Source organism: Octodon degus, unplaced genomic scaffold, assembly GCF_000260255.1.
Source record: "Octodon degus isolate 3935 unplaced genomic scaffold, OctDeg1.0 scaffold00017, whole genome shotgun sequence".
Taxonomy (NCBI): domain Eukaryota; kingdom Metazoa; phylum Chordata; class Mammalia; order Rodentia; family Octodontidae; genus Octodon; species Octodon degus.
This window is the reverse complement of record NW_004524593.1, coordinates 3,595,190-3,616,320: the sequence shown is the minus strand read 5'-3', so window position 1 is coordinate 3,616,320 and position 21,131 is coordinate 3,595,190. Positions and strand designations below refer to the sequence as shown.

The 21,131-nt window shown below is 43.5% G+C and overlaps 2 protein-coding genes, 2 long non-coding RNA genes and 10 other non-coding genes across 23 annotated transcripts in view; 2 read left to right on the top strand and 12 right to left on the bottom strand.

Annotated features, from left to right (window-relative positions):
- Dars2 (aspartyl-tRNA synthetase 2, mitochondrial) overlaps positions 1–2,231 on the top strand; it is a 28,692-nt gene extending 26,461 nt beyond the window's left edge. For 2 of the 3 annotated variants that reach the window (XM_023710371.1, XM_004626903.2), the window contains exons 16-17: positions 558–633; positions 1,276–2,231. In XM_023710371.1, the coding sequence (XP_023566139.1) occupies positions 558–633; positions 1,276–1,490 (291 nt within the window). In that variant the 3' untranslated portion in view covers positions 1,491–2,231. The remainder of the gene's footprint in view (positions 1–557; positions 634–1,275) is intronic. The other variant, XM_023710372.1, reaches the window with a different exon arrangement.
- A 4,117-nt stretch (positions 2,232–6,348) lies between these two features.
- Positions 6,349–8,547, bottom strand: LOC111815501. 2 transcript variants are annotated; one of them, XR_002820182.1, is made up of 3 exons: positions 8,423–8,437; positions 8,133–8,161; positions 6,349–7,763 (listed from the first exon to the last, which is right to left on the bottom strand). It is a non-coding gene; the product is annotated as an uncharacterized LOC111815501 (long non-coding RNA). The 2 variants fall into 2 exon arrangements; XR_002820181.1 differs by having other exon boundaries at positions 6,349–8,161; positions 8,423–8,547.
- LOC111815530 lies at positions 6,483–6,557 on the bottom strand. The gene has a single exon (XR_002820213.1). It is a non-coding gene; the product is annotated as a small nucleolar RNA SNORD81 (small nucleolar RNA).
- On the bottom strand, positions 6,704–6,781 carry LOC111815535. Its single transcript, XR_002820218.1, has one exon. It is a non-coding gene; the product is annotated as a small nucleolar RNA SNORD47 (small nucleolar RNA).
- Positions 7,298–7,379, bottom strand: LOC111815538. The gene has a single exon (XR_002820221.1). It is a non-coding gene; the product is annotated as a small nucleolar RNA snR60/Z15/Z230/Z193/J17 (small nucleolar RNA).
- LOC111815531 lies at positions 7,613–7,689 on the bottom strand. Its single transcript, XR_002820214.1, has one exon. It is a non-coding gene; the product is annotated as a small nucleolar RNA SNORD79 (small nucleolar RNA).
- Positions 8,233–8,297, bottom strand: LOC111815548. The gene has a single exon (XR_002820231.1). It is a non-coding gene; the product is annotated as a small nucleolar RNA SNORD78 (small nucleolar RNA).
- An 8-nt stretch (positions 8,548–8,555) lies between the features above and the next one.
- Positions 8,556–11,200, bottom strand: LOC111815500. 2 transcript variants are annotated; one of them, XR_002820180.1, is made up of 6 exons: positions 11,105–11,200; positions 9,621–9,663; positions 9,400–9,429; positions 9,176–9,211; positions 8,899–8,926; positions 8,556–8,585 (listed from the first exon to the last, which is right to left on the bottom strand). It is a non-coding gene; the product is annotated as an uncharacterized LOC111815500 (long non-coding RNA). The 2 variants fall into 2 exon arrangements; XR_002820179.1 differs by lacking the exon at positions 11,105–11,200 and having other exon boundaries at positions 9,621–9,790.
- On the bottom strand, positions 8,667–8,728 carry LOC111815537. Its single transcript, XR_002820220.1, has one exon. It is a non-coding gene; the product is annotated as a small nucleolar RNA SNORD44 (small nucleolar RNA).
- On the bottom strand, positions 8,995–9,062 carry LOC111815547. Its single transcript, XR_002820230.1, has one exon. It is a non-coding gene; the product is annotated as a small nucleolar RNA SNORD77 (small nucleolar RNA).
- Positions 9,280–9,361, bottom strand: LOC111815528. The gene has a single exon (XR_002820211.1). It is a non-coding gene; the product is annotated as a small nucleolar RNA SNORD24 (small nucleolar RNA).
- LOC111815549 lies at positions 9,499–9,560 on the bottom strand. The gene has a single exon (XR_002820232.1). It is a non-coding gene; the product is annotated as a small nucleolar RNA SNORD75 (small nucleolar RNA).
- LOC111815536 lies at positions 10,034–10,113 on the bottom strand. The gene has a single exon (XR_002820219.1). It is a non-coding gene; the product is annotated as a small nucleolar RNA SNORD74 (small nucleolar RNA).
- Positions 10,708–21,131, top strand: part of Zbtb37 (zinc finger and BTB domain containing 37) — a 32,495-nt gene continuing 22,071 nt past the window's right edge. For 5 of the 6 annotated variants that reach the window (XR_002820178.1, XR_002820177.1, XM_023710302.1 and 2 more), the window contains exons 1-3: positions 11,265–11,458; positions 12,682–13,641; positions 17,677–17,776. Coding sequence is in view for 4 of the 6 variants with exons in the window: in XM_023710302.1 (XP_023566070.1) it covers positions 12,710–13,641; positions 17,677–17,776 (1,032 nt within the window). In the remaining 2 variants the exon portion in view is untranslated. Of the gene's footprint in view, positions 10,756–11,264; positions 11,459–12,678; positions 13,642–17,676; positions 17,777–21,131 lie in introns of those variants that run through there. The other variant, XM_023710300.1, reaches the window with a different exon arrangement.

The following is a 21,131-nucleotide window of genomic DNA, read 5'->3' as shown; positions in this document are numbered from 1 at the left end:
AATAGTCATTTGAAAAGCAGTAAGAACAAAAATACCGTATCAGACCAACTAAATAAAAAGCTCCAAATGCGAGATTTAGACATCTTTGTTGGCCACTCACTCTTGATTCTGCTTCCCAGTCAGCCAACCCAAGGGCTGTTCTTGGCCCCCAGGCTGTCCTACCTCCTGGCCACATCTAGCCCTATTGTCCTTTTACTATCACTTTTCCCTTGGTCCCAGAGACAGGACAGTCCCTGTTTCTTATCCTTTTAGCCCACACTGCCACCTCCTGCACCAGTCTTACTCTGCTTGCATTTTCAGCACAGTGAGAGCTGCACTTCCTGGGCACCTGGCACTTTTCTGCATACTGTGAGCATCCGTGACTGGTGTTGCTCCTTGGTAAACTGCAGACCTCTTATGGTAATATTTGTACATTTGCCCAGTGTGTTATTGCTGTTAGTTAAGTAGTATTAAGATATTTTTCAACTCAACTTTCTTTTTCCTTCAGCAGCTATGTTTAGCATGTGGCACTTAAGTCCGTTCAGTGTGTATTTAAAGAGGTATCTTTTGAATTTCAGGAAGATGTGACATTGCTCTCCCATCTGCTCCAGGCTTTAGATTATGGGGCGCCCCCTCATGGAGGAATTGCCTTAGGTAAACAATTTGTCTTTGTATAAAACTAAATTTCATTCCATAGCCTTGTTTCTCAAATTTGAACTCTCAATTATTTATAGTAGGAATGGGGAGGTTCAACCTTAAGTTCTTTAATAATTCAAGTTTGTTTTAATTTCAGAGATTTTTTTTGGGGGGGGGGGCAGAGCCAGGGATTGAACTCAGGTCCTTGCGCTTGCCAGGGAAGCACTTATTCCACTGAGCCATCTCCCCGGCCCCCTAGAGATATTTTTATTGGAACTGGGAATTAAACCCAGGATTGTGGGTTTGAAGCCAGCCTGAATATAGCAAGATCCTGTTTCAAAAGAAAGAAAATAAAAAACAAACTTAGTTTTAAGCACTTTTCTAAAATGAGATAGAAAAGAAACAGAAAGTTCTCTACAATGATAAGAAAGCATGATTGACTAGAGCTTGTAAAAGTTTATTTGGAAGTTCTGTACAGGGTTGTGGACACAGCTCGCTAGAAGACCACTTGCCTAACATGTGGGAGGCCCCGTATTTGATCCCTAGTACCATGGAGGAGAGTCTGCTCCTAATTTATTTATTTAAATGGACAACTAAAATCATTCGCAACATGAAACTGCCATACATTTCTCATCAGTGACCTTTATGTTTTACTCACAGGGTTAGACAGACTGATGTGCCTTGTCACTGGAGCTCCAAGTATCAGAGATGTCATCGCCTTCCCCAAGTCCTTCCGCGGACGTGATCTCATGAGCAGTGCCCCCGATTCCGTCCCTCCTGAGGAGCTGAAGCCCTATCATATCCAGGTCTCCTGGCCAACAGACTCAGAAGCAGAAAAGGGTTCTTTGAACCATTCACTCCATCCAGAAAGTTGAGCTTTCGAGTTTCGCCCTCTTTGCCTTGCCAGTGCTAAAATCAGATCCAGATCTACCACCATTGTGATGGCAACTTAGTGATATCTCAAAAAACACAGTCTTTAGGTGGAAGTAAACCAGGCAATATTTTTCACACTTTACAGAAGGTACCTGATTTTGATTTGATAAGGTACTATTAGGGCTTTTATTAATTACTGGTTGAGTTTTTTTGAAGTTCTTTTTTACTTGGAGATTGTAAAAGATAGCCCTTTACTGGAGTAATATAGTGGTTTAATGTTTTCTAATCATGTTTTTCATACCCAAGAATTATTCACATAAGCCAGAGATAATCAAATCATGGACGATAATGCTTCTGTAGAGAGTTGATGGAGGGAGGGTTGCGGTTCATCTAGCCTCAAGACTGATAAAGCTTTATGGTGATATTTCACCTGTCAACACAATGTAGTACAAATAGCAATGCAGAAAATGTCACTGAAATAAGTAACAAAATCTTACTCCTTGTGTTTCACTTTAAGAAAAGCACATAAACCTCACTGAGCCTTCCTTCCTCCTTACATAAAGTGTAAACAGTACCTTCTCTGGCTTGCTCTTAGGGCTCTTGCCAGCCAGAATCAGAAGAGATACTTAAAAAATGTGAATGCAGTACTTTGAAAAACTGGACCAGATTTAGGGATGTTAGCTCAGTTTTAGATCAATTGCCTGCCATGAAAAGCCCTGGGTTCCATCCCCAGCCACACACACACACACATACACACACACACACGTACGCATTACACAAATTCAGCATTATGCGTAAACAGACATAAGGGTATGTCTTTCCTAGTTGAAGAGGAAACAGTGTTATACATAAACAGATACAAGGCTCTCTATATTATATAGTTGAAGAGGAAACAAGCTTATAACTGTAACTACCTAGGAGACTGAGCCAGGAGGATCGCAAGTTCAAATCCAGCCTGGGCAACTTAGTAATAGCTCAAAAAACACAGAAGACTGAATGTAAGTAAATAAAGATTATCTACAGGTCTTTGGGGAAAGATTATGGCATAGGTAATCATGGTATTATACATCAACAGCAGTTTGATGGCCTTTATTGGTCAAGTAGATGATATGAGCCTGATGGAGGAGGCAGTGGGGTTAAAGAATTCGTAAGAGGCAGGGCTGTAGCTCCATGATAGTGTGCTTGGGCAGCTTAGCGTGCAAGCACGTGACCCTGGGCTCACCCCCCGTAACGCAAACCAAAGTGAAACAAAACCATTATTGCTAGTAGAAGTTCTGATTCAGTATTTTAAGCCTATTTGTGAGAGTAATCATTCATCCTGAATATTTTTCTCAATTGTAATTTGGTTTTTTTTTTTTTTTTTTTTTTCAGAACCGGGGATTGAACTCAGGCCCTTGCACTTGCTAGGGAAGCGCATATTCCACTGAGCCATGTCCCCAGCCCACGTTTTGTTTTTTATTTCCTTCGGCACAACTGGGGATTGAACTCTGGCCCTTGTGCTTGCCAAGCAAGTGCTTATTCTACTGAGCCATCTCCCTGGCCCCAATTGTAATTTTTTTTTGCAGAACCAGGGATTGAACTCAGGTCCTTGCACTTGCCAGGGAAGCGCTTATTCCACTGAGCTATCTCCCCAGCCCCCCCAATTGTAATTGAAAATAATTTTTTTCTGTGCAGTTCAAGTTGACCTTGAACCTTCTAATTAGTCCAGGTTGGCCTCAAACTCATGGTGCTCCTCCTGCCTCAGAGTGCTGGGGTTACAAGTGTGGGATATGTGCAGATTAGTAACTGAAAACATTGACAACTTCAGATGCACTGAAGCTTGTGATTTTCTCAAATTCTACTGGCACAAATAAAAGCTGTATTACAAAATAATAAGGCCTTGATGATTTTAAGTGCTTTTGACTTACAAACATTAAATACATTTTATACCTGTTTTCTCAATGTGCTAAACAGGATACTATTATTTGTCTGAAAATAGTCCCCACCTAAGTCTAACTTGTGATGCTGTGTATGCCTGTGTCCTTCCCTGCTGCAGAGATCTTGTTTGCCATTAGGTGGTGCTCTCTGAATTTATCCTTTTCCCTATGCTCTCCATCATTTGTATTCAAGAAAGAAAGACCTTGCTGGCAGGGTATTCTTTTTTTATTATTTATTGTGTGTGTGTGTGGCCAGCTCAGCCCACCAGGGGGCGGGGCTGGCTGGCATGTGGTGCTGGCGGATTGAACCGCGGTCCCTGTGCTTTGCCAAGCTTGTTCCAAGTAGGTGCTTTAGACCACTGAGCCATCTCTCCAGCCCCTGGCAGGGTATTCTTGACAAAGGGTGACCATTTCTTTTTCAGTAGAGAATTTATCCTTTATTGGGTAGAGAAAATGTCTTATACTCATCTATTGGCTAATTTCTATTAAGTGCATTATTGTTCAGAGCTAAAATATCAATTCTATCCCAGATAAGATACAAATCAAATATCAAGGGCTGTAGGTCCCCAAGAAGTCAAACTATCTTGTCGTGTCACATTAGGCATTACTCAACTTTTCAAAACTGTCAGGAAAAATGCTCTAAAATCTTAATATAAATTCCTTTCTTGCAGTGTGATGGAACTTCATACAGTTCAATGGGAGTGTTTCCCTAGGCTAAACCCTGGGTTCAATGCCCAGCACTAAAGGGAAAAAACCAACTGCCAGCTACAACAGCCAGTTATTAATGTGAAGAGCTTTGTCTTGGGAACAGTTCTTGTTGGGAAGAGATGTTCAGAAGTTACTGTCAGGTTTGGTTTTTGCTTAGACTTTCACTGAAAACAGTATTAAAAAGAGCTGACTTCTAGTGATCCTGTTTTCAGCCTAAGTGCTGGGATTAGGGACACACGCCACCACACCAGGGTTTGAACCCTAGTCCCTGCCTCTGCCAAAGCAGACACTTTAATCCACTATCTGGCCGCCTCGTTAGGCATAATTTTGAAGCTGCTGCCTTAATATTTTCTTAGTTAACCAAGTACACAGTACATTAGTTGGAGTGTCTGTAAATTCCATCTGAGGCCAGTTGTGGTGCCTCAAATCTGTAGTCCCAGCACTCTGAAGGCCAAGGCGTCACTGTAGACCGTGCTACACAGTAAATTTAAGGCCAGCCTGAACTATAGGGACACCTTGTCTCACAAAGCACTCCTAGAAGTATAAATCTGACATGTTTAGGATTTAAGGTTGGCCAGATAGCTCAGTGGACTAAAGCACCTGCTTAGGCAGAGCACAGCAGCTGGAGTTTGATCCCAACATGCCAGCCCCAAAGCTCGCTGAGACAGATTGACAGTGGGTGTGGTAGCGTGTGCCTGTAATCCCAGCATTTGGTAGTCCTGTGTGGTAAGAACCTGTACTAAACAAAAAAAACTTTCAAAATCACTGCTGGATGGAATTCCTGGTCTTACCACTCCTTGGCACATAACCTTGGCCCACTTAACCTCTATCCTCCCATTTTACCTGAAACAGTGCTCAGCCTGTAAAACAGTTCAGTGGACTAAGCGCCTGCATAGGCAAGCACAGGGACCAAGTAAATACCACATGCCATGCCAGTCCCAGGAATGCTAAGTAGGACCAGGCTTGGTGGCGCATACCTGTATTCCCAGTGCTGGGGAGTCTGAGCTGCACAGTAATACCCTGTACCAAATACATTAAATAAAAAAATTTTAGTGTCAGTTACAAGTGGTCATTGAAGCTGAGCACAGGCATGTAATCTCACTACCTGGGAAGCAAGCACATCACCAGCAGAAGCACATTTAGGCTGGAACTACATAGGAAGAGCCTACCTCAATGAGGGGGGGTTGCACACCAACAGCTGTAATCCCAGCAATTAGAGGTTCTAGACAAGAGGTTAATTTACCATACAGCTGGAGTAGAATGCAGTTAAATTCAATGGTTAGGGGTTAAGCTCAACTGAATTTAGTCAAATCAAATCTACTTTGTAAATTTGACTTGGTTCTTGTGCATTTTTGTGGCCAGAAGCAGGAAAGAACTTCATTCAATGGGGTAATCTTTACTGCTTCTAATGTTTGACAACCATGGAATTACATGATTTCATGTGCATACAAGCAGTAAATGTGGATAGCTGTAAACAGGAAACTGTTGTGCTGGGTGTATGGCACATTCCTATAGTCTGTGGACACTTGAAAGGCTGAGGCAACATCAAAGCCAGCCTGCACTAGCGACTTTTGCAAACCACGTGTATTGCTCTCCCTATAGCAGCAGAGGACACTGGAAAGCCACCAATGTGTAGGAAAAGGCTGAGTCGACAACTTCCTGAGATATTGTGAAATGTTCACTGTGTGAAAGGGAGCTGGTGTGGTAGCAGAAATGGCTTGAAAACAGCCAGTTAAGCCACAGCAGTCTCCTACCATGACCCAAGATAGGAACTTACTTACCTAATTAAAACAGGACCTCAGGTAGCATAAGGCAGATTCTATCCTAAGCACAGCACACGGGCACTCTGACCTGCATCCTCAAGAACTACCCAGAAGACAACCACAGGAGTACCAGCTGTTTTCAACTTCCTATCTCCACATAGACATTTACTTGCCAAAAACCTGTCACTTTGGTCTTCAAACTACCTGTGCCAACAGTATCTAGTTTGAGAACATTTAACTTTCAGTTCTTACACAGCAAAAATAGCCAAATACTGCCTATTCTGAAAGATGCTTTTATTGCCATTCTATGGCTCTTCTGAAATGAAGCAGTACAATGCAATCTGTAAGGTGCATGTACTTCTAGTTAAAATATGTATTAAAAAACACCACTCTGACCAATCTTCCTTCCCTTACCCTGGTTCAATTTTAGCCACTGCCCTAGCAACAACAACATAAAAAATACAACTTTTCCAGATAGTTCACACAAATTTATTAAAATTGGCATCTTTAACCTTCTCTTCAGTGAACATCCATCTGATTTCCTGCAACAGAAGACACCGGTTTTAGCCCTATTTCCAGAGTTCAACTCACAAAAAATTGGGGAATACAGAATATCAGATCTTTCTCATCATCAATAATCAGTGAGAGAGTTCAAGTTGAGGTGAGATCATCATGTATTCTGGATCAGGAACAGTACTGACATTCTCAATCCTCACCTTTTTGTAAGGATAAACTGTGCCCACTGGTGCCATGCCATAGTCCTGAAGAAAAATTAGAATTGTATTTAGTCACAGAAAAAAAGAATTCCGCAATGTTTACTGATACTGTAACCTCAGAATCAAAATGGAACGGTTTTGTAAGTGATATCACTTTGTTTCATTTGGCAGAATCATCACATCATTGGTTACACTCCAAGCCATTGCAAGAACACAGCAAGCCTCCTTACCTTGAAGACATCATGAGGACAAGGGTTACCTGGTTCAGAAATAGAAAAAATAGTTAAAATGTGTCTGTCCCACTGGGTCAAGGACATAGCTCAGTAAAGCATGTGGCTTTCACTTGCATGAGGCCCTGCACTCCATCTCCTGGGCCCCCGAAGAAAGAGGTGCTACTTAGTTTCCCTCTTCACTCTTTAGTTCACTTTTCTGTTATAACCTAGGTAATTTGTACATGTAACATAGAAGCTAACCTCCATCTCCTCAGTCATGAGTTCCTTTGAGAGGGAAGTTCAGTCTTCCTGCATTATTTGAACTCGAGCTCAAGTCATTTTGCCTCAACCTGTGCAGTAGATGCGCGCAACCTGGCTTGTTTATCTTCAATTCTTGACTCTGTATGTGAGAGTATAAAGACAGACACTTGTAAGTGACCCTACACTTTCTAAGGGACAATAAATGATTTATTGTTAAGTTGGATTTTTGTAGCCAGATACATCAGATAGGAGCGAAAGACTTGTGCTTGTTCATCAGCATGAGTCTGCTGAACTATGTTATCATCACTGTATCAGCTTTTGGATGACTTAGCCAGTCTTAAAGGCTGACGGTGTACGCTCAGAGGCAGAGCACTCACCTAGCAGTGTACCTGGGTTCAATCCCCAAAACCACAAGATTTGAGATGGCTTACCTTTCCTGAAAACTTCTCTCCCACGATGCACCACAGCCATGGCAACTCCAAGTGCCTGTAAAGTTCATCTAATTAAAGAGTGTTCACAGGTGCTTTTCCTAAAAGACCTCCCCCAACTACTGTTTCAGTTTAAAATAAAGCTTCATTCTCATTCAGAGAGATTCCCATCTGTTTAGGCTTCATCACTAACAGTACCCATAGGTTACCTTTGTCAAAGTACCAAGGTTAACAAAATATGCATACCTTCATAAGGTTGCAAATTCTGGACCTGAAAAACAATTTTAGATACATTTCATAATATGGATATATAAACACAGAAATAAAGACATTCCAATTACTAGTTCATTGAAGAGGTTTATGTCTATTGTTTGATCAAGTCATGCCTGTATCTTATAATGCAAGGAAGTACCTCAAAGAGCAATACACAACATTCTAACCATTGTTACTTGCCTACAATCTTGTTTTAAAATTTTGTATTTTTCTTTTAAAATAAAAATATATTTAGTAACTTCCTGTCCTACTGAATGCAGTAACTGGAGTCACCTGTTACAGATTAAGGTTAGCTACAGGAAATTTCAGAACTACAAATAAGCACAGCATACCAGGAAAGTAAAACCATTTTCATCTATTTCCTTACCAAAGCAAGTCATCCAGATGTGTAATTATCTAGAATAAAAACAGAACTTCCATCAATATGCTAAAAACCATTAAACTTTTCTTCAATATTCATCACAGGGTTATTCAGTGTTAAATTTGTCTACATGCACTTTTCAGGTCAGACATTTGATCAACATCATTACAAAAACCCATACAGAGCATGCTCAAAGAAAACGCAATGTGAACATCAAACAGGAGCTATCCACATTAAAAGCCAACCAGTAGGCATGCCACTTATGCACTGTTCTCAACCTGTTCCCCAGTACTTACTCAAGCAAAGCTGGTCCAGCTAAACCTGACCAATTACACCAGGCATGCTGCCACACAGCTGTAATCCCAGCATTCGGTAGGTTGAGGCAGGAGAATACTGAGTTCATGACCAGCTTGAGCTACAAAGCAAGGTCAAGGACAGCCTGAGCTGCACTGTGAGACCCTGTCTCAAAGACAAAAAAACGAAAGATGCTTTAGAATAGCTAAGGATGAATTTTCTTCCCGCAAAGCTAACAATGCCCGAGATCAGTTAGAGCTAATTAAGACCTTCATATTTCAGTCAGTATTTGCTTATCATCATCCAGGCTGCTATTTTACAAAGTCTTACAAATAGTGAACCGGACAAGAACCTGGTATTAGCTACTGCATTCAGCTGCCACAGTAAGTGTGCTTAGTGCATTCTCACAAAATGCCTTTATTTTGTACCTTCAGTAGCTTGCCCTGTTATCTATGTTTAATTGGATAATTTCACTCACCATTTCCACTTCAGGCTTTCCCAAGAACCTATGAAAAGAATTTAAACACACCTAAGAAAGACCTTTAATGCTATCAGTGGCACATTCACTAATCCCAGATACATCAGACATGTGATGAAATCTCTTCACGGGTCTTCTGCTGAACTATGCAACCATCATGGTATCTGTTTATTCCTCCTCCCCACACACTAGTATTAACTTCTTAGCCATCAAAATGAGGCAAGCTCATACAATTTATGTACAGCACTGATGCAGTTAAGGCCTGAAAGTTTCTCACCTGTATACCCATGGCTGGTGGCTTCATGCTTAGGACCTAGGGAGAAAACAAACCCTTAGTGAGCTCAGGAGCAATCTCCATGTTCCCCAAGTCAGTGTTCCCTGTGCCTCAGTTAGGATAATGGTGGTTAACATTATCGTCATTCTCACAGTCAAGAGTAGCAAATATAATGTCATCATTGTGGCACATGGGCTTACTTTCCCGAGTGAATTTTATTAACTTACCTTAAATTCTCATCCTTTTTTGCCACATAACTAGGAAACAAAAATATCCACAATGAGAATTTTTCAGATCAAAAATTAAATACCACTTCTATGCCTTCAAGCCTCAGAATAAAACGTTTCAGAAATCCCTTCTGTCCACTACTCTTAAACCATCATAGGCTTAGTATAGAATAAATCATCTATGCACCATTTCATTTTCCACCTTCCCCACCCAGTCTTACCTGGCCATCAAACGCCAAATTCCACTTGTGTAATTCACCATTCCTAATGAAAAAGATTTTTAATCCATGTGTTTAAAGTCATAATCCTAAACAGTTTTCTATGCAGCTGCCTCATAGGACCCAATTTCATCAGTGTAAGCAAGGAGTAAAGCTTAGCGCCGGGGCGCTGCGGACATATTAACTGGACCAAGAAGATAGGTCAGATCCCCGGTACCGCATAAAAACAAAATCTACACTTAGTATTACAAAAATGTATTTCAATCAGTAGAGACCCAAGACAGGAAGTAAATGCTGCAGTGCGAAAAACAGTTATGTGAGACGCACGTGGGCCCCACCTAGGCATTTCCTCATCTTCAGCCAACTACCGCTCAGGCCGGGAGTTTGAACAATGGCCTCCCGGGGCGATTCGGCCCGCGCCGCCCTCAGAGCCGTTGGCATTCATCAGCACTCTCAGATGTCCCTACCAACACAGGCTTCATCATTAGCACGGCACGCAGGCCTGAGTCTTCTCCGCAGCTGAGCCATCTCAACCCGCAACCTCCCTCCACCTCCACCAGCCCTGCAAGAGACGAGCTAGTTTTGGGTGACCTTAAGGCTAACAAGCAGGGTTCAAAACATTTCCCACCCCCAAAGATGAACCAAAGTATGGCTCAGTCCCAAAGGGCTTGCCTTACATATACTAAGATCCTCAGGTTCACCACCGAAGAAGCAAAAAAAATAAAATAAAATAAGCTCAGTAAAATTATAACCACCTACCGGATACCAGGTCACACCGCTGAAAGAACGAGATGGCGTCTGCGTCCCCTTATATAAGGGCCCTTCGTGACGTCATGGCGCACGCTCCTCTGCACCCCTCCAGCTCCTCCTCCCTTCAAGTCCCGCCCTCTGCCCCTCCCGTCCCGCCTTCGTAGGCGGGGTCAGGATCGCCCGCGTGACGCGGGCTCCTGCGCTCCTCCTGAGGGAGAAGAGCCGAGGGGAGGGGGCGCGAGGGGACGCCCAGCTGTGGGGGAGGGGAGGGGCGATGTAAGGGTGAGTGATTTCCTTCCGGCACGTCGCCCGCTCCGGGGGTGGGGGCGGGGGGTTTCACTTCCGGGACGGTGTTCCGGCCCATTCCGGCCCGTTTCCACCCCCGGAGGTAGGTGCTGCTCTTTGACTGGGCTCGGGCCCCGTACCCCGGTTCCGTCGCCCTGCACCGCGGCTACCTCGCCCTGTCTCTGCTGCAGCCTGCTCCCGGGGCTCCGCCGCTTTCCTCCGCCTCCCCGCTAGGCACTCAGCGACCTTCCACCCCTTTGGCCGCGGGCCGGCTGCGCCGGCGGACCCGCCCCCTCGCAGCCCCTCCCTCAGGACCCCGGGCGGGGCGGCCCCCTCCCCGCGGCGGGACACACCCAGATGCACACACCCACCTCGGGGCGGCTCCCGCCCGCCGCCCCTCCGCCGGGAGCCGCTCCCGGGGCGCCGCCCCCTTCCCAGTCCTGCGCGCTCACCTCTGCGCTGGCTCCGCGACCGACGTTTAGGTCCCCGAGCGCTGGGTTCCTCGGTGACAGTCCGCTCCTCGGCCAGTCCCCCACGCTTCTCACGCAGACGAAAGCTTCTTGGGTACCAGAGCGGCCAACCCCATGCCGGTCCCGGTTCTCCCTCTTACAGCTCTCACCCTCCAGTGCCGACGGTAGAGACTTTCTTCCAGGGGCTTCCTCCTCACTGGGGAATTGCCGGAAAGCGCAAACAAAAAAGGCGCTGGTGTGGGCTCCAAAATAAACACATCTGCATTCATGATGGCATCGACTGAGGCTCTTTTTGGATTAAAAGTTTCAAAACAAACAATAACGCTTTGGAAAAAGGTCAGATTGGCTAAAATTGGTTCTTGAAAGCAGTGTACATACACTTTCCTGTTTACTGCTAAGTGTGTGTAGATGGGCCAGAGTTTGCCAGGATAAGTTTCCTGAAGTTTCAGGTCTTATGCAACTGTGATGGAAGTTGGGCTTTATACCAAGTGTACTTTCAGCTACTGAACACTGTTGGATGCAGCTGCAGTCTTTCAATATAAAGATTTTGGCCATATTTGCAAATGCTGTATTTTTAAGATACCAGTCAGCTCATCTAGGGAAGTAGATTTTAGAAATGCATGTGCAAAGCCAAGATTGATCCCCACCACCCGAAATTCCCAACTTCGAATTTGTATACAGGCAGATTTATGTGGCCCTTCCTGACTCGGATGAACTTCAGCTACTCTGCAGCTACAAGGCTGTGGAATTCTGCCCTCCCCCCGCCCTCCACCCGGGATTGATCTCAGGACCCTGTGCTTGCCAGGCAAGCGCTTATTCTACTGAACTATCTCCCTGGCCCAAGGCTGTGGAATTCTTTCTAATCTATACTTGCCCTGGGACCCCCTATCCAAAGATTTTTTGGGTGCCCCTGACTCCTAAGGCTAAGAAATACTGCCCTTTCTTGTGGGATATTAGTTTATATAGTAATAAACATAACAGCCTGCATGTAGTAAAATGTTAGGTACCTAACCAACCTGTCTAGGTATAACTGAATTTCTTCATAAAGCTTGTTTCTTTCCTTTTAGAGAAAAGTTGTAACATTGCCTTGGAATTGTATAATCAGATCTCCACATAACCTTATAATCAAGGGGCCAGGGAGATAGTTCAGTAGAATGCCTGGCAAGCGCAGGGTCCTGAGTTCAATCTTTGGTACCACAAAAAAAATAAAAATAAAAATAAAAAAATCAACCTTATAATTAGTGCTTTTCCCTCTTGAATTTCCTATTTTTTGAGATAGAGTGTTTGTTGCTTTGTAGCTCAGGCTAATCTTGAACTCACTCTGTAGCCCAGGCTGGCCATAAGCTTGCTGTGATCCTCCTGCCTTGGCCTCCAGAGTGCTGGCATTACAAGTGTGCACCACCACACCTAGCTTGAGCTTTTATTTTGATGTGGTCTACTGTATTAGTAAGGAAAATATGGTCCTAGCCTAAGCTTTTAGGAAAGTATGTTTGAACTAGACAGCAGCAGGGGAGTAAGATTGTAATCCTTAATGAGAATATGGTTTCTTCTCTCAGCAGGGTTGAATGCGTGCCTGCTTCTTCAGGCATGACCATGGAGAAAGGAGGGAACATACAACTGGAGATCCCTGACTTCAGCAACTCTGTCCTGAGCCATCTAAATCAGCTGCGCATGCAGGGCCGTCTGTGTGATATTGTGGTCAATGTGCAAGGACAAGCTTTTCGGGCTCACAAAGTGGTACTGGCTGCCAGTTCCCCCTATTTCCGGGATCACATGTCCTTGAATGAAATGAGTACTGTCTCCATTTCAGTCATCAAGAACCCTACTGTTTTTGAACAGCTCCTTTCTTTCTGTTACACAGGGCGGATATGCCTGCAACTGGCAGATATCATCAGCTACCTAACAGCTGCTAGTTTTCTGCAGATGCAGCATATTATAGACAAGTGCACACAGATCCTGGAGGGCATTCATTTCAAAATTAACGTGGCTGAGGTTGAAGCAGAATTAAGTCAAACAAGGACCAAGCATCAAGAGAGACCTCCAGAGTCTCACAGGGTCACACCAAATCTAAACCGCTCCCTTAGCCCTCGACATAATACCCCAAAGGGAAACCACCGGCGGGGACAGGTCAGTGCTGTGCTGGATATCAGAGAGCTAAGTCCTCCTGAGGAATCCACCAGCCCTCAGATCATTGAACAGAGTTCTGATATAGAGAGCCGGGAGCCCATTCTCCGGATCAACCGAGCAGGACAGTGGTATGTGGAGACAGGAGTAGCAGATCGGGGTGCCCGGAGTGATGATGAAGTTAGGGTTCTGGGAGCAGTGCACATCAAAACTGAAAATCTGGAGGAGTGGCTTGGGCCTGAGAATCAGCCTTCTGGAGAAGATGGGAGTAGTGCTGAGGAAGTCACAGCCATGGTCATTGACACCACAGGCCATGGATCTGTAGGACAGGAAAGTTACACTTTGGGGTCTTCAGGGGCCAAGGTGGCTCGGCCAACAAGCAGTGACATTGACAGGTAAGGTTTGTTTTCTTTCCTCACCTAATGGTTAATGTGTAGATATCATTGAATAGGTCCCCTGTTTTGTAGTGCATCTTCCTTACCTGATATCCTTAACCACAATGAGTTGATTTGGGGGAAGCTAGAGGTATGCCAAAAGACTTGCATTCTTGTTTTTTTAAAGCTGAAGCCATAGTCCTGAAGTATTCACAGTGTTGAAAGAACTATGGTAAAGTTAGACACTTCCATGCATCTGAATAGCGCCTGCAGCCGCATTAGATCCATCGTTGCCAGGGCTCCCTCAGGATTCCAGGCAGGGAGCTGCGCCTCCACTGGGAGCCTGGCTGCACTGCCCTTCCTTCCTTGGCCGGTTATCACTCAGGTAGGTAACCTTGGGAGGTCCCTTAATCTGCAGTACTGTTTATTTCTCTTTGCCCTCATCTACCAAATTCAGAGAAACAGCATCAGTGACTGTTCTTTTTAAAATAGTGTCAACTTTCCAGCAATGCACTTTGCCACTTTTCTTCAATACATTGACCATGTGAGGGGAGTGGTAGCACACTGCTGCACACACACTGTTATCATTAAAAGTTCTATAGGCTAAATAAATGAAGAAATACGGGGCTGGTGAGATGGCTCAGTGGTCTAAAGCACCTACTTAGAACAAGCTTGGCAAAGCACGGGGACCACGGTTCAATCCCCCAGCACCACATGCCAGCCAGCACCGCCCCCTGGTGGGCTGAGCTGGCTACACACACACACACACACACACACACACACACACATACACATAAATAAAATAAATAAATAAATAAATAAATGAAGAAATAAAAAAGAAAGGGCCGGCTCGGCAAAAATAAATAAATAAATAAATAAATAAATAAAAGGGCCGGCCAAATAGCTCAGCAGATTAAAGCCCCTGCAAACAGGCTCAGGGGCTGGGGATTCAATCCCGGGCCTGCCTGTGCCAGCCCCGCCACAGGTGCACTGAGATGGCAAGGTGCACTTGAGACTGGGTGTGGTAGTGCACACCTATAATCCCAGCTCTTGGGAGGCTGTAAACAGGTCAATCCAGCAGTCAATCTAGTAGTGAGACCCTGAACACCCTGTAGGCCATTCCCTAAAATACAAAAATAAATAAATAACTCTGTAGGGCTTGCCACTCTCTGTGGTAGAAACAGCACTACTTTTGATCTAAATCAATTGATAGGCTGTTTTTGTTTTTTTCGTTTTTTTGTTTTTTTGGTGGAACCGGGAATTGAACTCAGGCCCTTGCACCTGCCAGGGAAGCGTTTATTCTACTGAGCCATCTCCCCAGCCCAATCTAAATCAATTGAAAGAAAAAAATGACTAATTCAAATTGGTAACTGTCTCAGTTACTCTTGTCTCATTGCTGGGACAAATACTCGACACCCAAAATGAAGGAAGGAAAGGTTTATTTAGCTCACCATTACTGGAGGTTTCAGTCCATACTCGGCTGGCTCCAGTCAGAGTGGCACATGGCAGAGAGTAACCTTTCTTGACAGCGGCAAAGAGAAGAGAGCAAGGGAGGAGTAGCAGCAACCATGGCTAGCAACAGTGGCTACAGAGAGGATGTCTGTCTCCCTTAAATTGCATTGAGGATATCCGCTCCAGGCTGGGTGTAGTACTTACACCCATAATCCCAGCAGTACTAAAACCCATAATCCCAGCCTGATCATGAATTAATCTTAGACTCTGGAAGTCCCTACCCCATGACTACATGAGGCTTTGGGGGAACATTCAGACATTACAATTTATAAACTAACAGTAATATTTATTCTTTTCCTCTCAATTTGAAATAAATTAAAATTGAATGAGCAATAAAAGCTAGAGAAGCTATTTCTTTGGCTTCTACCTGATGTTGAGAGACATGAGTATTGCAGGCATTTAGATAGTACTGCCTACTGTGCCCACTTCAGGAAGATCTGACCTAAGTATTTTCTTTTTCTTTTTTATTGCTTAAAATCTTGTTTACTTATTTATTTGATGCCAGGTCTCACTGTGTGGCTTGGATTTGTAGTGATTCTCACTAGCACTGGATTATAGGCCTGCACCCAGTTTTGGGGGCCAGCACAGCTTGCCCATAGTTCCAGGGCCTGCATGGCATGCAGTACAGGGGATCAAACTCAGGTCCTTTTGCTTGCCAGGCAGTCACTTAGACTGCTGAGCTATCTCTAGAGCCCTGAACATTTTCTTTTGTGTACATGTAATAAAAATATTCTGGGGCTGGGGAGATGGCTCAGTAAAATCGCAAGGGCCTGAGTTCAATCCCAGTTCCGCAAAAAAAAAAAAAAAAAAAAAAATTCTAAGCCAGGCAAGGTAGTGCACACCTGTAATCCCAGCACTTAGGAGGCTGAGGCAGAGGAATCATGATGAGTTTGAAATCAACCTGGGCCACAAAATGAGCTCAAGGCCACCCTGAACTGCATGGTGAGACCTTGTCTCAAAATGACAAAAAAAGAAAAGGAAAATATTCTAGGGCAGGCCAGATAGCTCAGTGGACTAAAGCGATGCTTAGGCAAAGTGCAACAGTCAGGTTTGATCCCTCACCTGCCCCACAGACCCTGCCCCCAGAGTGTGCTGAGACTTTGATTGAGACTGGGTATAGGGGCCAGCGAGATGGCTCAGTGGAATAAGGGCTTCCCTGGCAAGCACAAGGGCCTGAGTTCAATCCCCAGTTCGGCAAAAAAAAAAAGAGAGAGAGACTGGGTGTAATGGTGCACACGTGTAATTCTGTCCCTTGGGAGGTTGTAAACAGAAGAATCACTGTGAGTCCGATCTACATAGTGACACCCTGTAGATCCTGTACTAAATTCCAAAAGAAAGAAGGAAAATATTCTTAGCAAGGCATGGTGCTCTGTGCCTATAATCCCAGTACTCAGGCTGAGGCAAGGGGATTGCCTTAAGTCAAGGCCTGCTTTAAACCCTGTCTCAAAAAGAAAAAAAAACATATTTTTGAGCACGGTTTGTTGAACCCCAGTGTTAGCAGTTTATATCCTATGTTAGAAATATATCAGAAGTATATCAGTTTAATTGCAAAGATTTTTCATCTCTATAATCAGTACCAACAGTCTAAAATATATAACAGTTCTCAGCCACCGCAACCATTGAAAAAGAGTAGCCATGGCCTTCCGCTATCCCATGGCCGTGGGCCTCAACAAGGGCCACAAGGTGACTAAGAATGTGAGCAAACCGAGGCACAGCCGCCGCCGCGGACGTCTCACCAAACACTCCAAGTTCCTGCAGGACATGATCCGGGAGGTGTGCAGCTTTGCCATGGAGCTGCTCAAGGTCTCCAAGGACAAGCGCGCCCTCAAGTTCATCAAGAAAAGGGTGGGACGCACATCCGCGCCAAGAGGAAGCGTGAGGAGCTGAGCAACGTACTGGCCGCCATGAGGAAGGCAGTTGCCAAGAAGGACTGAGCCCCTGCAGAATAAAGCTTTGCAGAAAGTTTAAAAATAAATAAATTAAATAAATAATAAAATAAAATATATAACAGTTCTCATGGAAAGGGAACAAAAAAAACAGTAGCAAAGTAGAAGGAAATAATATTGCAGACCTGATTTTTATTTATTCTTTTACCTCTGTCCCAGTACTTAACGTAAGAGTAAAAAAGCTTATATTTGGCTTTATTTTACCAGCTCAAATGATCTATATCCTTTGTCATTTTGTATTTTTTAAAATGTACTAAGACAAACGTTTCTTACCTTATTTCAAACCAGTTCCTATGTTAACTCCATGAAAGGATTTCTCAGTTATGTGTTACTAGGTTTGTTCCTTCCTCAAACATAAAGAGGGGAAGCATCATTTTTTAAAAAATTTTTTGTTGTTATTTTATTTGGTTTGGTTTGGTTTGGTTTGATTCTTTGAGAGAGTCTAACTAGGTAGCCCAGGCTGTCCATGAACTCACAGTGATTCTCCTGCCTCAGCATCTCTCCTACTGGGAGGCATGTGCCACCATGCCCAGCTATCATCATTATTTAAAATTCTTTGACATTACCGTTAGTCCCCTTTATGCTCCTCTTCCAACAGATTTAGTCCCTCTGGCAGTGTGGTTCCCCTGACAGAGAGACACAGAGCCAGAAGTGAGTCTCCTGGGAGAATGGATGAGCCCAAGCAACCCAGCTCACAGGTATGTAGGTGTGGTTTATAGCACTGCTACATTGATTGAGGAATTGCACTGGGTGTGGCAGAATAAAATGAGCAAGAGAAGAAAAATGGAGAGGTAACTATTTATATACTAAAGAAATACTGTATTTAGCCAATCATGGTGGTGTACTCCTGTGATCTCAGCGCTCTGGGAGGCTGAGACTGGGGGGTGCAAATTTGGAGCCCAGCCTGGGCAACTTAGTGACTCTGTGAGATCCTGTCTCAAAAGAAAAAAGGCTCAGTGCAAAGGCCTAGCTTTAACCCACAACACCACAGAGAGTAAATAAATCCTGTAGATCTGTTCTTGTCTTTATTCATCTTTGTGAGCATGCCAGAAATACACTTCTGTTGTCAATGGGTATGAGAATTAGGGAAACAAAGTTGTGAGACTTAGCTGAGCACGTTGACACATGACCTATAATCGCAGCTACTCTGGAGGCTGAAGCAGCAGGACCAAAAATGCCAGACCAGCGCGGACAACTTAGCAAAATCCTGCTCAAAATAGAAATTTAAGAAGAGGGCTGGGGATGTAGCTCAGTGGCACATCACTTGCCTAGCATGCACAGAGTCCTGGGTTCAGTCACCAGCGCTAAGTAAGAGAGAGAGAGTGACAGAACTCTTCACTGATTATAAGGAACAATTGTAGCCCTCGGAGTAAAATTAACCCCTCAGAACTACATGCAGGAAACTGAAGCCATGGAATAAAAAGAGTGATGGGGTTAACACTACATATGTATGCTTAAGTACTGATTTATGTAGTGTTATATATTTGTAAACAAATCGCTCATGCATTTTTGTGTCTGTGCTATTTTGGATACATTTATTTTGTGTGGCTTTTTTGTTTGTTTGTTTGATTTTGTTTTTGACACAGGGTCTCACTTTGTAGTCCAGGCTGGCCTCAAACTCGAGGTGGTCCTCCTAGCACAGCCTTCTAAGCACTGGGACTACAAACACGTGCCACCATACCCAGTCTTGTTATTTTCTTACCAAGTCTTTTGAAGTTTGTTTTGTTTTGTTTGTGTGCAGGGTCTCACTGCGCAGCTCAGACTCGTAGTAATCCTACTGATTTCTGCCTCCCTAGTGTAGGGATTACAGGTGTGTGCCACCACACCCAGACTAATTACCCAGTCTTTTGTTAGACTGTGGTGGTTTTTTTTTTTTTAATTGACTTATTTGATACAGGGTCTCAAGTTGATCCTAAGTGATCCCCCTGTCTCAGCCTCCCTAGCACTAGGATTACAGGTGTGCGCCACCACACCAGCGCAGCAGTGGTACTGAGGTTTGAACTAGGGTCCTTGTGCGTGCCAGGCAGGCATTTAGACCACCGAGCTATCTCCCCAGCCCAACTATGGTGTTTTAAAAGGATAGAAATATGTCTTTTGGGCCTCGGGAGATAGCTCAGTAGAAAAAGCGCTTGCCTGACAAGCACAAGGGCCTAAATTCAGTCCCTGGTTCTGCCAAAAAAAAAAAAAAAAAAAAAGAAGAAAAAGAAAAAAAGAAATATGTCTTTTTTGTGTGTGTGACTCTCTTAGAACTATTAAAACTAGTTGCTTGTTGCTTTTGTTCATTATTTCTCACAGGTATAAATCATTGAACTTTAGCTCTTTTTGGTTTTTTTGAGACAGTCTTGCTTGGTAGCTCAGGCTGACCCTGAACTCATTATGTAGTAAGGGATTGGCCTCAAGCTCATGATGATCTTCCTGCCTCAGCCTCCTGAGTGTTGGGATTTCAGGTGTGTGCCACCACGCTTTGAATTTTAAAAAGGTAGTAAACTGAACTGGTAGAACACAATAAATTAGGCTTGTTTGCCTTTAAAAAAGAAGCACAGATTAAGATTGCATAGCTAGGGGCTGGTGAGATGGCTCAGTGGTCTAAAGCACCTACTTAGAACAAGCTTAGCAAAGCACAGGGACCGCAGTTCAATCCCCCAGCACCACATGCCAGCCAGCCCCCCCCCCTGGTGGGCTGAGCTGGCCACACACACACACACACACACACACACACATATAAATAAAATTAAAAACAAAAAGATTGCATAGCTAGTTGTTTGGATATTTGCATTATACTTCCATCTTTTACCTGAATATATTTATTGTATATATGAGACAGTAATAACGATAAGCCATTATTATCAACTGTATTTGTTAGTTTTGATAAGATATTAGGAAAAAAGTCAGCTTAGAGAAAAAATACATTTGCTCGTGTAATTAGGGCTCTTTTTTTTGCTTTTTTTTGATAACAAAATTCTTCATAGGAAAATTTGCATGGGTTTAGGTACACAATTTCTGTACAAGTATAGGCAGACATCATCAGATTTGTACTATCACATACATATGTTATATTTATGTAGTATTTCAAAGCTTGTAGACCAAAAATGTTATTTTTTTTTCAATAATACACTGCATACATTCTTCCCAGTGGTTAATTGCTGTACAAGATGCAGACCTGTGATCCTACTTACAAACACCATTAGAACAAATCATTCTATTCATTAAGAGAATGCAACTATATATCTATCCCAACCACTTTGAATACACAGATACAAAATGGACATTCATAGTTATATCCAAATTTTTTTAAGTTCTGCTGTTGAATATTACAGGTGTGTAAACTCAGCAAAATATTCCAAAAGAGTCCAGTAGCCCATAATAGCATTGGGTCCTCTGTTTAACTGGCAATGTCAGAAATTATTGACCTGAGTCCCCCACAGCTCAACCTAACAACATGGCTTTACTTCCTATATTTCGTCTTCGTACTTTTCTACTGGATGGTTAAGACCAAGGTAAAGCAGGACCTGTGCAACAAGAGTTGTAGCTTTTTGGTCTGAGAAGGTCAGTGAAATGAATTAGGGCTCTTTTTCTCATCTCTCGAATATGGTGTGATAAGCATGCAGATATAACTAGTCATGCAACTAAATACAGTAAAGAAATTTTTAGGTTCGGGGAACTAGCTCTGTAGAATAAGTGCTTGCCTGGCAAGTGCAAGGTCCTGAGTTCAATTCCTGCTTCCACAAAAAAAAAAAAAAAAAATCTTTACAATGGAGGTATGATACGGATAAATATACCCCAAAATAAGATAAATATAAGACAAAGACTTCAGTGACAGTTTTGTGGGACTAAGTGTGTTTAAAAGGTAGTCAACTTGGCCCGGCAGAGTGGCATATACCTGTAATCTCAGCAGTCTAGGAGGCTGAGGAAAGAGGATGGTACATTCAAACCTAGCCTGGGTTGAACTAGCACTGCCTAAGTACCTGAGTAACGAGTAGAATCCAAGAAATGATAATAAGTGGGCCCAGATTTTCTTGTTGTAATCAAAAGTTTAATAAACATCCACTTTGT